Here is a 17653-nt window from a genome sequence, read left to right as displayed (position 1 = left end):
TGGATGTCTGTTCTGAGGATTTTCATTATACTCCTTCAGTATCTAACAGGTGCTTCAACCCATTTCAAATCAAGTTTAGCCCATTATTTAAACATGCTAGAAATTTAGTAACTGGATAATATTAGTAATTAATCCAATCTAGGGTGAAAGTCAAGTTCTCATACTAAGAGGGCTGTTGGCTCTATCACAATTCTGTGTCCTGTTTTAGGTAGTGAGAGAAGTGAGAAAGTATTTCTGGAAGCAAAATGCTTGGAGGAGCACAGGTCTCATTCAGCAATCTTTGCAGTATGTGTATCTGATAGCCCTGAAAAATATCTTTGCAAATAACTAAAGAATTATGCATTCTTTTTATATGTAAAAAATATATTGTTTCAGCTAGAAACAGTATTGATAGCTTTGCTTCTTGATTCTTCTTTGTAAAGGATAGTAGCCATATCAACAAGCATTTTTATCAGGTAACGGCTTTTCTAGTTCTCAGAGAATGTAATTTATCCTAATAGGAATGATGAAGAGTTAGATGTCCTGTGACAATTCCTGATCTACAGTATCAAGATTCTGTGATGCAAATAGCTTTACACCAGGAATTTTTTCTGATCTGTGATGACTTTAGGGTTAGTTTTGCTCCAGAAGGTTCAAATTTATAACCACATGAGGCCCTGTGACTTTCTGTGTAGAACTATTCCTTAGTTAAAAATCACTGACTGTACTAAAGTCAGTTTGTGACTACAGAAATTCTTTATTTTCTTCTTCAGTAACAATTGAATTTTTTAACTTAACATAACCAAGCTAAAAGATATGAAAAAGAATCATTAATTTATAAAAAGAAATGGTCCTTAAAATTGTAGTGTAAAATTATGTTGAATTTTGTTGAGTGATTTTGTTATTTGGCACCGACAGAGACAAAGACTTAACAGTTTAGTAATGTCATGACAATATTTAGGTGTATCTGAGGTATAGTCTTCTGTTTAGCCACTCAGATTTATTTATTTCATTTTTTAGAGACAGGATCTTGCTGTGTTGCCCAGCCTGGAGTTCAGTAGTATGATCATAGCTTACTGTAAACGCAAACTCCTGGTCTCAAGGAATCCTCCTGCCTCAGCCTCTTGAGTAGTGGGACTGAAGCAGTACACTACGACACTCTTCTAATTAAAAAAAAGAAAAAATTAGTGAAGAGGAGGTCTTGCTATGTTGCGCAGACTAGTCTCGAACTCCTAGCTTTAAGCAGTCCTTCTGCCTTGGCCTCCCAAAGTGCTGGGATTACAGGCATCAGCCACCAGGGCTGGCCTCAGATTTATTTTAAAAAGTCTTTACGAAGGGACGCATAAATTTCCAACTCTATAAATGTGAGCTGTGCAGTGACTTCCTTGCAAAGGAAGGAGGAGAGAAAAGAAAGAAACTTAACAGTGAAGAAGTATGATAAACAATACTACAGGCAGGTAATTAAGGTCAACAACAGCAATGGGGAATCATGTTGATAGCATGAATCCTTGATATGATGTGGTCAGAATGACACTTTACTTCCATGGTTCTACTCCTCAAAACTTTCAACCCTAGGCTAATTATTTTTAAAAATCAGACAAATCCCAGTAAAGGAACATTCTGTATAATCTCTAACCAGTACTCTACAATTTGTCAAAGTCATCAAAAAACAACAGATGTCTGAGAAAGAGCCGAAAGGAAAGTGGGGAGATGTTATAATGAAAACTATTATAATGTCCTGCATGAGATCCTGGAAAAGAAAAAAGACAATGGGTATGAACTAAGGAAATCTGAATAAAGTATGAATTTCAGTTAATTAAGAAAAAAAGCCTTACACAATGTAACCAAGTGTGAATGTGAACACAAAACTGTTATCTCAGTTAATGACAGACTAAATGATAAAGCTGCTAAGTTCATATTAAATTGTCAAGTGATGACATCAGCTATTCTTACAAAGGTAAGTAATGTTAGGGGGAAAATGGCTTCGAAATAAGTTTAAAACTCTATAAATACTAACATTCAGAAACAGAATAATATCAAGGCATGATCAATAGTGTTGTAGAAATCAAGCCTAAATCTTCAAAGAGCTAGTAACTCAGACTTGAAAAGGAAACTGCCTAGTATTTTAGAACAGAATATTGTTTGTTCTGTTAACACTATTTGATTAACTATATGGTTTTTGTAACAAACAGAAATCAGGTTATGCTGTGTTAAAACACACACACACACACACACACACACACACACACACACACCCCTTATGCAATAGGAAGTGTTATGTTCAAATTGAAGTACTTACTGGCTTTTTGATGCTACTTTACTAGACAATATGGAAAACTTGTAGTAACAGAAACTTAATCAGTTTTTGGCAGAAGTACAGACTTTCGTAGATATAGGTCATTATTTTTCCAGAAAAATGTTTAACTTGAGAATTTCTTTTCCTTGTGAAGGATTAAGCGGAAAAAAACAATGGGCTTAAACCTGTTTATTTTAAACATACAATTATTTATTTAAAATCCCACCTGATTTAATTGGTTTGCAGAAAAATAGACTATGTACAAGATACATGTTTTATTTGGAACAAAGCAGTAGCTAAGTATTAGAACGTACAAAGCTTGAGCAAAAAAATTTATAATACAGAGAACCAAGAGCAATGTGCATTACTGCATTGTGTGTTTCTGGCTTCCTCATAAAATATTGATGGGTTTCTTGAAGAATATCTGCATTTGGTTGTCTTTATAGTATACTTGTGTTGTTCTTTTTTCTTAGGCTCTTTCCGTAATATATAGGAGAAACTTATCTATCTGTTATTTTCATAATACTAGCTTGAGGACCATGTGAACTATTTGCTTCTATTAATCAGGGTAAACTAGGGGAATTCATTTTAACAAATGTACAGTATCAGAAACCTTCTTCCAACCAGATGTGTTCTTTAAGAACTGAGAATGCTCTGCACTCTAATAAACAGCGCTATCTTTCTTTTCTTCTATTCTAGTGCACTGATAGGCAGAACTCACCAGTCACATCACCAGGATCCTCTCCCCTTGCCCAGAGAAGAAAGCCACAGCCTGACCCACTCCAGATCCCACATCTAAGCCTGCCACCGGTGCCTCCTCGCCTGGATCTAATTCAGAAAGGCATAGTTAGATCTCCCTGTGGCAGCCCAACTGGTTCACCAAAGGTAGATCAACTTTATTACAAACACAGACAAAAAATGTATAAGACAATTATTGATTGCTCAGATTCTTTTAAATTCTATTACTCAGATTTTTTGTGCTTTTGTTTATGAATAAGTTTGGTGGGCTTCTCATTTAGTTTATGGTGAGCCCATGTTCATATTTTCTGTTTTATTACTATACAAGTTACACAGATTTTTTGCAGAGAGAGAGCATATGTCTGTAGCTCCATGATTTGCTAAAATAAGTAGCAGAGTAAGTATAGTTATTTTGTAAGATAGATTTAAAAGGTCATTATATGCATTACAATAATTTGCATGCTGTTATCAAATGATATTTTATGCTCATTTTTATAGTACCATGACAAGAAAAATGTGATGGGAGTATATTTGCATAAGGGCTTAAGGTGTGATAAATTATCACCCTTGTTTCAAGGTGACTCAGAAGAGGGAATTATATGTACTTTTTACACCTAGGGAAATTAATTGCAATGAATTGCAGTATTTGCAAAGTAATTATATTACTGTTTAATATTAAAGACATAACTCTTACTCTACAGTTAAGCCTACAGTTTATTTTATTGTGTGGATTTTTTCTTCAAAGTTGATAAGTATAAGATTTTAAAAATCAATTTTATTTGGTAACATCCTTTATTGCCTAAAATTTGTTGGAAGGGCAGTATTTTTAGTAGTGTTTGATTTTCCTGTATTGCCAGTTAATTTGTTTTAAGATCATTTGAAGACTTAATTAGGATGTCATTTAGAATTATGTAAACACAATAGATTCCTTTTTTCTCTGCCACGTTCTAATACTAAAACTACAAATCAATCATCAGATGAACCATATGAATAAAAGCCAAAAGCTATGAAAAGCATATACGTTCAATTCAGTGATATATACCTTTGTATTTCTATGTAAAAATCAGTCTGATCTTTTAAAATATTGTAAGAATTCATAAAATTGAAGTAATTCCATATGTAGTGCTGCTCTGTTACTTGGTGATCTTTCACTGTTCTGGTAATAACTGATAAAGAAGCAGAACGTGTTTGCCCCGTATCAGTTGTGCTATATCCCAGTGATGAAAACAAAAATAAAGCTTTTAATATTCTATAACTATTAACAAATCAAGTTGCTCTTTAAAACAACCAAAACAGTGACAAGAACTCTGATAGATTTCTCCTCTCCTAAATCATAGAAATGTGCAAATAAATTATTGACTTATTATTTTAATGTCAAAATCATCATATAATTTTGATCTTTTATTTGTTTCTGTATCATTTCTATAACTTAATGTTTGCATTTATGTACTCATTTCTATTTCTTTTAAATCCTAATGAAATATATTTATGAGTTTTTTATTCTCATTTAAATTTCATTAACTGGTGATAAAAGAAACTTACTAAAAGATGGCACAGCAATCTAATAAAACTACTTGTTTGGCTTAGAAAATAAAAGCAATAATACACTAGTTTGTAAGTCATTTCAATGCATGGTACAACTTTAGGGTTTTTTTTTTCTCTTCTGTTTCTTTAGTCTTCTCCTTGCATGGTGAGAAAACAAGATAAACCACTCCCAGCACCACCTCCTCCCTTAAGGGATCCTCCTCCACCACCACCTGAAAGACCTCCCCCAATCCCACCAGACAATAGACTGAGTAGACACATCCATCATGTGGAAAGTGTGCCTTCCAGAGACCCGCCAATGCCTCTTGAAGCATGGTGCCCTCGAGATGTGTTTGGGACTAATCAGCTTGTGGGATGTCGTCTCCTAGGCGAGGGCTCTCCAAAACCCGGAATCACAGCGAGTTCAAGTGTAAATGGAAGGCACAGTAGAGTGGGCTCTGACCCAGTGCTTATGCGAAAACACAGACGCCATGATTTGCCTTTAGAAGGAGCTAAGGTAAGACATATGCAAAGCATCAGCTAGAGAATCTGCTTATAAATGCTTCTGATGGTCGGTAGCTAAGGTTGGGAAGTGGTTTTTTTGCCTAGTATCACACTTTCCTGCAGGTCTTTAATTATCTCCAAGTTATAAATAATCAGAAGCTCATTAAAACTTGAACTTAAAAGAAGTCAGGAGGTTCTAAGTAATGATTTAAATTTAATGTGAAGACACTAGACAATTTGCCTGAGATTTATTTCACCTTCACTTATTTCATTTGCCAAAAATTTCTTCTATTAATAACTTAGTGGTGCTATAATCAGCACTGTATTTTTTAACAAACTCTTGTAGTTCCATCCAATTTTTACAAGTTGTGTTACTATACATGTTCTAAATCAGTTTCTGGAATTAGTTATTGTTGCCTGGGACAGTACACACTAGGCAACCAGGTAAAATGAACTTCTATCTACTTAAAAACACCAAACCAAGTTCACTCTTAAAAATCAAGTTCTTTTCCCCTAAAACTGAGAGATTCTCACACTTGCTGATTTCTCACTCGAAGGATGTTACCACTATCATTTATATGCCTGGGAAGGAGTTTATGTGTGCAAGGAACCGAAGAGACAGCCGCAGACATCATTTACTTTAGAATTCTTGGTAGTTCCTTGGCAGAGATGTACTGTAATAATTTCTGGTATTTGCTTCCAGGATGCTTTTGGCTCTGAGATTAGATCATTGCCATATTCTCTGTACTGACAGAGGCCTTGGCTAATATCACGGTAATATTAAAGTGATTCCATCTCTGTAGACTTTAAATTGTTATTTTACAAAAGTAGTCTAGTCTTTCAAAACAATGGTTTGAAGTTCGTGAGTTCGTCTAATAACATATTCAGGATGCAAGGAAGACGTGTGACTTGCACTGAGTTCCTCTGTGTGTGTGGAGGTACAGTGATAATGAACACTCTGTATGACAATATTTAACCTCAGTGATAAGGGGTAACCATGAAAGGAAGAGTCACAACTCTGTAGTGCAGTATTCAAAACAAAGGCAAGGAGTGATGGCAATTTGCTGTGACTCTTTGCCAGTGACTCACCTTGATAACTTCAGTCTCTTCTATTATAAATATGAGGATCTCTAAAGGCTTCTTCAGGGTCACCTAAATATAATGTAAATGTAAGAGAACGCACTAATAAACCCAGTTTTATAATGATCTCTGTCAGTGGGGAGGTCATCTCAAAAGAGTTTTTCCACAATCTAGAATGCTGACTGGAGGGACATGCTATTTATTTATTTATTTTTTTGATTTTTAGTGTTTTTTTTCCCCTTTCGAATCTGTTACTTTTTATTCATATGTGATCACATTTGTCTTGGGAAGAGTGTTAGGAAAAGCTCTAATTAACTAGCTATATCTCACCAGCATGTTATATTTTCTGAATGAACTTCAAAAATACTTATAATAGTTGTTACAGCCATTTCATTGAAGATATCTTGTTTCAGGATTCTTTTAGATAACATATTATAGTTTTAATGCTATTATAATTTGCCCTCCTAAGCCCTAGAAAACTGGCTGATAATTTTTTTATGAGATGTTATAGTTTCAAAAATTGGGATGACAGTTTCTTAGGTTATTGGTATGAGATACTTTTTATTTTATTAACTACAGGTATGAAATATTAATTGTGTGTTATTATAAAAACATTCCTTTAAATATTTCTATATGAACTTTCATGCTGTGATCATTGATACAGATTAGTATTACAGAGACCATTGAGTGAAAAATTTATCTCTTATTGAAAGTTAAACTTTAATTACTTAGTTCTCTCTAAATAATTCTCATTAATATTCCCTAAGGTCTAATCTCATATATTGTGTGTATTCATATTGCAGAGCTAATATCCTCAAGTTAATTTCATGTTACTCTTAGATTTGGTGTTTCAACCAAAATTAGATTTCTTTCTAATTTCAACCTAATTGTTTAACTTCTGGAGTGAACTGTAAAGAAGAATTTATATATAGTTGATGCATGAATGCAACAAAACTACAAAACAGACCATATCTCCTCTTTTATTACCTTTATAAGGGAAAAATGGTTCCACTTCATTAGATCATAGGACATACCAGAACTTACATAAAGTATAAAAGGCCTAATTCTTCTTCTCATTTTATTGTTGGGAGATTTAAGAGGTTGGCTTCAACTAACAACTGCCATGATTACTTAGGATCCTGTAGTTCTCAGTTTCTGTGATTCTGGGTTAGAATTTGTAAACAGGCTCCAAAATCAGACCTGGATTTCACTTTCTGCTCTAGAATGTACTGGCTTTGTGTATGTGAGCAACTTACTTCATCTTTGTCCCCAACCTCACTTACTTTCTTATAAATAAAGTGAAACTTTATTTTATTCCTTCATATAAAATGGAATGTTAATAATACTTGGTATCTAGGAGAATAGTTAGCTTCCAACTATCTAAATTTCTATACAGGAATAAAAAAAAAACCAAAAATAACAGTTGGACATAGAGTGTCAAAATAAGTTGTAACCGTTGGCATTTTTATCCAAAATAGTTGTTTGTTTTTTAAACCAAAACATCTTCTCTTTGTTCCACTCCTTTTTTTACTTAGCACAGTTCCTAATGAATGCTTGGTAAGCACTCAATAACCAAGTTAATAACTTCATTAAGCACTCAGTAAGTTATTAACTTGGTTACTTATTACTTTACTGAGTGCTTGTAATATAATACTTACTTGGTGCCAGTAATGTAATACTTAAGCCAGCGATAGAGACAAAAGAGTGTATGTGCTTGGGTTTGGGTGTGGGCAGCTATAGGCCAGGAGAGAAAAGGTGGAGGAAGAGGATGGCCATGATATGCAAGGAGTTACAAATGGACAGGTTTTTATGCATCTTGCATAATTTTCTTGTTTAAAATAGGATTTTTTCCTCTGCAGAAGAGTAGTCATTTTAAACATGTGCGTCATGTCATACACAATAAGAAAATGAGAGCAGATGAAGAGAAAGGGGAGATATTTTGATTTTTTTTAAAGACTAATATTTTTAATAAAAATAGTAGGTGTTAACAATGTATCTTCACCCTTCATACTTAATAGTGCCATTTTGTTTTGTCTTACTTTATCATAGGAATAAAAGGTGTGGAGACTTAGATATTTGGAGCTGTTATTCACGTAATCTATCAGGCCCCCTAATGTAAGCAAATACACTTTTTTTTTTGGTCAAATAGTAAAAACTGCCACTTAGGTTTAGTAGTTTTCATTAGAGGCAAAGCTTCAAGTTTAATAACAAGTTTCCATTTTAGAGATAAGAAAATGTGGATAAGTACTAAAAATTTAAATGAAAAGTAACAATACATGTGGAATACAAGGGAATTTATAAAAGTCAGTACCCTGTCGATGGGCGAGGACTGACTCCCCTGCATTATTCGTCCTCTGTCCGTGTGTCAGTTCCTATCATCCAATAGAACCATTTGCCTTTTCTGTTTACATTGTCACTAGAACAATGAATGGTAGGGGAAATGAGAATAAAGTAAGCTCTAATTACTCCATTTGCCAATTGTAGAGAACTCTGAGGAAAAAATTATTCTAGCTCATAGTTAAAATTAAGTGTAAGAATTTTTTGTGACATTCATTAATTCTCTTTACTCTTCCCCTCCCACCTAGCAAAATCAAAAGCTAGCCAAGGTAATAATTTACTTTAGATGTGGATCTACAAGCTAAGAGTTATTATTTATCTGATTTTATTCGTAGGAGATTTCTATCCTATAGCATTGTTTCCATTCTCTGGAAGTCTCAGATTTTAGTCAGCTTATAAAGCTGTTTCTTAATAAACATCTTGCTGGCCAGATATTTATTGTTGGTGGTGGTTTGTTTTAATCATCTGAGAAAAGTAATTCTACCAAAGTAGATTAAAATATGACTAGAAACTTGAAATGTATCTACTTATTTCTAGATATTAACATTGTTCCCAACTGTCATTATTTGTTCCTCTTGAGACAGTAAGAATACTGCTGTTTCTTATGTGATAAAACTGTCTTTCACTGGTCATGTTACTTACAGTGACATTGTTCTAAAGATGACCTTATGTATTATAATCTTTTGAAGATGTTGCAAGATAAATACATCAAATGATTTCCCTTTTTGCAGTTGTGGCTTGTTGTACTTTTGGTGGAGAGGCACGTGTTTATATTAATGACGTTAAAGTTATCTACAAATTTCGAGAGCTGTCTTTCAGAAAATCAGTCCTCTGTGTATACTGGTTTCATGTCTAGTCTGTTGTTGAAGGACAAAATATAGGGATACTTTTGAGGTAGCATGTGTAGGGGTTTACATGTGTAGGATAGGGAAAAGGTTTGTGTTTGGTAATTTTTTTTTAAAGTTTTTCTTAATTGTGCTAAGATTTTCACAAAATTGTTTTCTCTGTACCTCAAGGATCCCAAATGTTTTAATCTTCAGTTTTTAGACAATGTCTGAATCACAAGAAAACATTTTACACTTTAAGATTAGGATTAGATGATATCTTGAGGCATTTACAGAAATACTAATCTAGGATAACCTAGATTTCTAATAAATTATACAAACCAGTTTATACTTCTTTCACAAGTCTAAACTTCCACTATTGTGTTCTTATTTCTTCAACCTCATTACCTAATTCAGCTATATGAGTACCTAGGATGTTCAAGACACTCTGGGGAATTCAAAGAGGAATAAAGCACAGAAAAGCTAGTGAGGATGAGACAGGCATGTGATTAGGAGGTAAGGCATATGAGAAGCATCCAGAAAATGTGTGGGATCCCCAAGATGAAAAATTCCAAGATGCATGGCTGAAAAGGAATAAAGAAAGCTTCATGCAAGAGGGTCACTGGCTAGATGTTGAAAAATTGTCAGCTGTTGTTTTTGTAGGTATGAGAGAAAGGAATAGCATGGAGGTGGGAAAATATGTATAGAGTATGTAGTCAATTTTGGATGGCATATAGCATAGAGAGAATAGGCAGATGAGGTAAGACCATAGCAAGGTAGGTTGAAACCAATTATGAAGTGTCTTGAATTCTACACTAAGTTATCGTAATTTGGTAGTCAGGAAAGAGGATTTAAAGTTTTATTTTCTGGCAGAGGAATGCTAGGATCACAATTGTGAATTTAGATTTTAATTGGTAGCATTTCCAATGCAATTGTGATAGATTTGGAACAATGAACTAAGAATGCACGGAACAAAAAAGATGTTTCCTAGTTGAGGAGTCAGTGAGGTTTCGGTGTGAACTGCTTCAGTGCATACTATCAGTCTGTACATTTGAGGAACAGTAGTTAATTACCATTTGCAACTAGATTTTTCAGACACCTAGAAAACAAAAAGTATTTATTTTTAGTTCCCAAAGTTGTGATTTATTGTGTTTACTCGTGTAGTGCAGCTAAAATGATGTTCTGGTGTAATGTAATGGTTACAGGTGAGAACATGAAATTCAGAATGACAAAATGTTAAATTACGTCCTCTGAATCTTGTCCTCTAGCTGCTGTCGATAAATATAAACAGCCACTTTAGATGAACAGAAGCATGACCACATTATAAAGTACCCACATGTTTGGGTCTTTTGCTGTTTCAATCTACTAATTAGAAAAGAACTACACAGAATTTCATGTTCTGTATTAGGCGTATCGTCAACGCTTGGTGTGTATTTATGAACAGTTTAGTGGAAGAAGAGCCATTAAACAAATTATTTATATGTATATAGATATGTATATATTTGCTGAGAGTATTTCAGTAAAAATGAGTTTTTTTCAGCTAAACCTAAAGAAAGTCATTTCACTAGTTAATAACTCCATTAATAATTTCATCTCCGCCAATCAGCAGTCAATATTCATTTAAGCCCTACTGTATGTAAAGCCCCATAAAGCATTGCTATAAAATGGAAAAGGAATAATGAATTTTTGTCCTGAAATAGGCCCAATGTGGCCTAAATTCTCCTCAACAGAACGTAAGCAAAATATCATCAGATGCCAAACACCAAATGAATGGTTCAGAGAAGACACTACAGCATTTCACTGGCCAGAGAAATCCTTTAGTTACTATGCATCAGTAACAAACGGTATTTCTGAAGCAGTTAGAAAAGGTGGTATTTGCATGTGAAAGCAGATTAATGGATTGTTGCAAAAAATTAGGAGCAAGTCGCTTAATTTTCTTAGGTATTGCCCTCCAAGAGTAAGTTACCTCATTAATTGTGCTTTGTAGTTTTACTAGTGATAAAACATCATTGCCTGTATGACTTGTCTTCATGAAATTTAATAGTAGTACATAAAAATGTGCAAGTTCTGTTATTAGTATATTTATTCTAATTTACCTAATGTGCAAGATAAAAGCAGTTTCAATAGCAATAAATGTTTGAGTGTATTGATATTTTTTAAAGATATGTTCACAATGTTCTGATTATAAAATTATGGTTGGTTTATTATTAAATTAGAGTCGATACAACTCAAATTGTGATTTCCATATCGCTCTTTTATTTTATTATTGCTGAAATTTTATTAAGCATCTATCTGTGTTGGATGCTTTGTCCTAAAATAACAAACTATTGCATATAAAATCCACATTACATTTTCCAGAATGAGTTTTAAATGTATTTGTGACAGAAATTAAGGAGATTTGATTGCAGATCTCTTACACTGTATCTATTCCAGCAGCATGCAAAGAACTCCAATTTAGAATGACTTCCAATGCTCAATATCAGAATGAACATTTGTGGTTTGATATGTGTATTTGTCAGTTAAAAGGCCTTTTTTATGTTAAAGGATTTTATTAAACTTTGAAATCATTAATATCTGTTAGGAAATTTCTTCTTTCTGGTAAACTTCAAAACACTTTGCCTTCTTCTGTTATTTGGCCACAGTCGAAGGCCTAAGATAAAATCATTCCATTTAAAGGTAGTATTTTGTCATGGAATGGCTACAGTATATTAAGTCTAATGAGGGAGGAAACGTGGAAAAAGAGAAATCGGTACTAAAGAATAGAGCTAGTCTCTAGAGTGAAACTTTACTGCTACAAAATTTGATTTTGTAGCTTTGAAATACAAACGTTGATACATTTCAAATGTGTTCTTTAAACTTGTTTCTTTTCTTAAGTTGATAGGTAAGGGTATGGTCTTTTCAAATTTGTGTTCTAAAGCTTCAACATCATTTTAGAGATATGATGGGGGAAGTAATTGGTAAGTCCTTGACTGAATTGTCTAGCACTGTTCAAGTTACTTTACATCTAGTTAGCCCCACCATCAGCCTGCCTATTATTAATAAGAGTTTGCAGAAGAACTCCATGATAGAAATCTAATGATTGCTTGCAGGTCTTAAAATACGTTCAGTCTTTTCTTGTGAATATGTTTCTGCAAAGTTATCCTTTCATAACCCTCCCCCTTTTAAGTTGCTGTAATTTCAAATGGTAAGAGAAACAAAGAACCGTTTTTCAGACATTTCCTGTAGCGTTAACAGAGAACTCTAGACATCAGAATTTCCTACTTCAAGTAATTGAACCCTGGCTTTGGATGGTCCCATATGAGCAAGTTAGAAATTGTGGTTTGTGTATTCACAAACTGAAATTTTTTTTTAAATTTGCCTGCACTTTGAAAGTCAGAACAGGTCTCTAGTTATCATTAGTGCAGAAGTTTCAGCCATAAAAGAACAAAGGCAAGATTATATTCATGTACTGTTTTATCAGAAAGTTTAAGAGTGTTCTGTTCACCCTGGAGAAATACAATTTAGAGCACTTTAATTTGGAAGGACTTAAGAATAACATCAGTGCTGCTTTTTTCTTTACCCCTTATAGAGAATGCTAACTTTTGATTTACTTTCAGGTCTTTTCCAATGGTCATCTTGGAAGTGAAGAATATGACGTTCCTCCCCGGCTTTCTCCTCCTCCTCCAGTTACCACCCTTCTCCCTAGCATAAAGTGAGTTTTATTGAATTTGGAGATCACTTGTCCATGCATCAAGATTTGGTAAAGAGTGGTTTTGAGGTTCTCAGTACAGAAACTACATGATGAATAGAAAGTCATTGATAGTAAACAGCCAGCTGTATTTACAAACTAAATTACCATAAATCAAGATGCTTCTCAATTCTTTGCTGGTAACCACAACATCTATGAGACTTACCTAAACTCTTGAGGTTACACATATAGCAACAGGGAGAGAAAGCTAAGTATTCCTTGCATCAAAGAGGATAGAGTAGCACATGAGGTATCCCTTCAAATTTACCTCTCCTCATCAGAGGTATTGCATTTTGTCTCAGCTTCCCAGTTTGACATCATAAAATAATCTTTGGTTCTACCAGTTTTTTTCATTTCTCACATCCATTTAGCTACTAAATCCTGTTGGTTGTTCTTTTGCAGTTTTTCATATTACTCTAATCTTCTCCATTGCTCTAGCGTTGCCTCAGAGCTGGACAACTGAAAGAGTCTTGTATCTGATCATCTCATATGATCTAAGATTTAGTATCAATGCATTTAAGGCTAGTGAAATGAGATAAGTGCATATCTCATTTGAAAAATGGGATCACAGAGGCACACTAGATATCTACCAGTGATATCTTCCCAAGTTTAACCAGAATAAAGTGGATATCTCAGTTCTAATTTTCCTACTTTTTATATGAAGTCAGGTTGCCTGCCTTTCCTCCAGTATATTTTGTTCACTGCAACTGAGTTCATATAATTTAAATTCTGCCTTCCCTAGGTCACTTTCCCCCTCAAAACCAGCATTGTTTCCCTTTTTCTATTAACTCTATACTCTTCTGCTAACAGTGAAATCCTACAGAATTTTACCCCAACTAAAATATTTTTCAGTGATTCCTAATACTTGCCCTGTGATTATATCTGGATTGTTTTTTCTGGCTTTGTAAGATTTTTATACTCTTCTCTCCTGTGCTTCACCTTTTCCTAATCTTTAACCTAAAGATCCATATCTCAGACTCTATTTCTTCCTGAAATGTTCTGTGACTTCTTCAGTTGTAAAGATTAAGACTGATTTACATTCCTCTTCCTGCAGTTTATTTTCCACTCACTTAATTATGTACTCTGCCATACTGTTTTCTAATTTTAATGTGGCTCTCCAGTTGAAAAGATTACAAGACGTTGAGGACAAAATCTTGTCTGTGTTCTCTATCTCCCATAACATCTTACTGTATTTGATATATACTAAGTAAATTATTTGCATGTAGTAAGTAAGTACACAGAAAATACATGAATGCTTAGTTGATTGATTTAAATTTTCTCTGCTGAGGTCCTTGATTCCAATTCAAAGTCTTAGAGCTTCTTCATTCCATCATCTGCAGTTCACTGAATTCCCACTATACGTATCAATGCAAAAGAAAAATAAGGTAAATCCCAGCCCCCAAGAAATTTACAGTCTACTTTAGAAAATAATATTAACATATATGAAGTCACTGGAGAACGGTGTGCACTACCTTTTATAATGCTAACTTAGTAGTTTCAAATGAGTTTGGAGGAGTGGTTATAGACTTTGTGAATCAAGGATGTTTCTTGAAGGGATGGGCATTTCCTTATTCATAAAGTATAGGCACAATTGGGAAAGGTGGAATGTAAGAAGAAACAAGACTGAAATTTGACATCGTTCAGGGGATGGTGGGAAACTCAACGAATTAGATCATTCTCGAGTGGGAATTTCTCTTGGAACTGCCAGATATTAAGCAGACATAGGAGTTGGAAGCAATTACACATATTCTGGGTAGTAGGCTTTAAATCATTGACAACATATGATGATATTCTAGCCCTAAGTGAACTCTGGATATATCTGCATGTAATAAAACATCTAAGCTCAATTACCTCTGCTAACTCAGAGAACATTAGAGAATCAAATCTTGCTAATTAGAGATTAAATTTTCACATTCTGTTTATTAAATTCATATTGGCAAGTAGGAAGAGAGCTGGAGGTTGCGGTTTGCTTCATTTGTATTTAACATTAAATACTTGCTTCTCCTGTAAATGAAGAAAGAATAACAAACTCATAGTAAAATACATTTTTTCTAATATTTCAGTTGGTAAATGCATTTAAAATTAGTCATACTTTCTATTTACTCTTGATTTTTCCCCCCAGAAATAGTGCAGTTGTTTCATTTAACTAGAGAGATATTTTAACAGTGCATGCTTACCAACAAATTAGTTTTCTATTTTACATGCTGCAAGTCAGCCATAGTTAGCAATACAAATGTTAGCTTTTAATGACACGTTTATCTCTCCAGTTTATTTTTGTTTCTGACTCTGTAGGTAACAGTTGTTCATTGTAGAAAATATGCAAAGTATATAAAAGAAAAAACAAGTGAATTACATACATACAGGCATATGCATATGCTAAATATCAATGCCCAGAGTTTAAATTTTTACATTTTTTAATTTAAACTTGTTTTTACCTCATTTAGCTTGTATTGTAGAGGTAATTTCATGCCCTCATTTCTTAACATAATCATAAGCATTTTGCTTAATTGTTTCGTTATGCACTGTGTTTGTTATAAAGCCAGCATGGAATGCTGATGTGAACGGTAGAATAAAATCAGACTGGATACCAGACCTGACTCCACCGTTAAGTATGTGTTTTATTTTTAATAAGGTCACTTCTCTGGGCCCTTCCCCACCTGACAGAAGAAAGGATTGGTTTAACTTAAATTATCTCAACAATCCTTTTGAGATTCAGCTTTTTAGGTTCTATACAGTGTGTTTTTCTAAAGGATACTTGTGGCAAACCTGGCAACCTGCAGTGAGTAGAGTCCTGGCTCTGGAGGGTCTTAGAACAGAGGTCTTAGCAAAATGTCACTCACGGAAATAGGAATTTTGGATGTTCCAGTATTCACTTCCATGTCAGACTCTTGGTGCATGTTTCAAAATCAGGACAAAGCAAAACTACACATTGCTACCTAACATACACTTCTGTAGTTCTCACAAATGTTGAAAACTCCAATATTAAATCCAAGTATGTCAAAGCTAGCATTTACCTTTAAATTTAGACTGTAACTATTTACCAAAATAGAATTGTTAAATATTTGATATTGTTACTCTGATTCCCATTTACGTGATGTCAGAGGCTGCCTGTGATAGTGTTTCCTTTCTTGTTAAACTGTATCTTTGCAATTTTTTAACTTTTATTGTGTAGTTTGTCTTGAGACTTAGAAGAGTATAAAATTTATTCTAAAATATATACAGTTGTAAAAGTATAAAAAAAGTATATGTAAAATAGAAGAAAAGTAAAAATTTGAAATTATTTGTATCTATATACTTAATTTTTCTAAAATAATGTTTTTTTCCTAGTTTCTACCTAACATCTTTAACACTTAGCTATAAATATGAAATTTTAAGTAAATGCTAGAAATATGGGTAGTAATTTTTTTTGGAGGGAGAACAAAATAATCCTATGTGAATTCTTTTTACTTTATGGTTTAAGTTGTTTATTTACTAAATTACATTTATTTGGAAATAGTTTGATTTTTCAAAATTACAACTAAATGATACTCTGAATAGTTAAGGAAATATTTATTTTACTTGACACACAATAGGTTGGCAAATGAACAGAGGCGTTATTTACAAGTAATAATGGAGTAATTACTTCCAGCTAAGGTAATGTTCTGGAATGCTGAGGAATATCTTTTTTTTTTTTTTAAGAATTGTGTGTATGTGTGTGTATGTGTACCTTGTCTTTTAGAGATGGACCTTCTGTACTTTTGCCATATTAAACTTAGGCTTTCAAATACCCATGAACCAATATTACTTGGTTTGTATTTTTGTAAGAAAGGTTTCTTGTTGTTGGAGGTGGTGTTATCTATTTTTATGAATATATATTGTTATAATAAATATTTTTCTAAACAGATAAGTGCTTATATTTTTGGTTCTTAAACAGAGAATCCCAGTTTCACCTAACCGTTCTATTTTCATTCAGTTGCTTTACTGACTGGAGGTGCAGTGTGTACAAGATAAAATCCTTATCATCTTTGGAATTTATGCTCTAGTTAGGGAGAAGAGAAAGTAGACAAATAACTGTATTGTATATTGTCAGCTAGTGGTGAGTGCTGGGAGGAAAAATAAGCAGAGAAGGGGCTAAATAATGATGGAGAGGTTTATACTTTAGATGAGGTCATTAGGAAAGACCTCTCTGAAAGGCTAATATTTGAATAGAAACTTGAAGGAAGTAAGGGAGCAAACCATGAGGTTATCTCTGTGAAGAGCACAGAAGCTGGATAGAACACAAGTACAAAGCAACTTCAAATCTGTTTCACTGCTTTACAAACAAGCTAGTGAAAATGCTTATGAGGAAAGCTTACCTTAAACCTTGATAATATACCACACAGACTGTTTTGATGTCATGAAATAACCTTCAAAATTAGCATGTATATGATAAAATTTAGTGTTTTGAGAAATGATTTATATGTGGGACATGTGCAGAAATCATTTCAAATGTAGCTATATTTTGTTTTATCTCTTCTCTGGGCTATTTCTTTGAGTTAGATGTTTTCCCTGTTAGGATTGGGATAATGTAATATAAGAAATATGGCCTAATGTATAGGGCAAGCTCTAAAGATTCTATTTTAACAAAAGATATTTTTAATTACTTGCCTTCAGATATTATTAAAG

General features: G+C 33.6%; 1 protein-coding gene across 4 annotated transcripts in view; it reads left to right on the top strand.

The window, feature by feature from the left end:
* CBLB (Cbl proto-oncogene B) overlaps nt 1–17653 on the top strand; it is a 203844-nt gene that overhangs the window by 154340 nt on the left and 31851 nt on the right. For all 4 annotated transcript variants that reach the window (XM_064374576.1, XM_012476652.3, XM_012476647.2 and 1 more), the window contains exons 11-13: nt 2975–3160; nt 4689–5054; nt 12879–12973. In XM_064374576.1, the coding sequence (XP_064230646.1) occupies nt 2975–3160; nt 4689–5054; nt 12879–12973 (647 nt within the window). The remainder of the gene's footprint in view (nt 1–2974; nt 3161–4688; nt 5055–12878; nt 12974–17653) is intronic.

Source organism: Aotus nancymaae, unplaced genomic scaffold (genome assembly GCF_030222135.1).
Source record: "Aotus nancymaae isolate 86718 unplaced genomic scaffold, 86718_ANA_hifiasm-v0.15.2.pri h1tg000011l, whole genome shotgun sequence".
Taxonomy (NCBI): domain Eukaryota; kingdom Metazoa; phylum Chordata; class Mammalia; order Primates; family Aotidae; genus Aotus; species Aotus nancymaae.
This window is presented reverse-complemented; position numbering and strand designations above follow the sequence as displayed.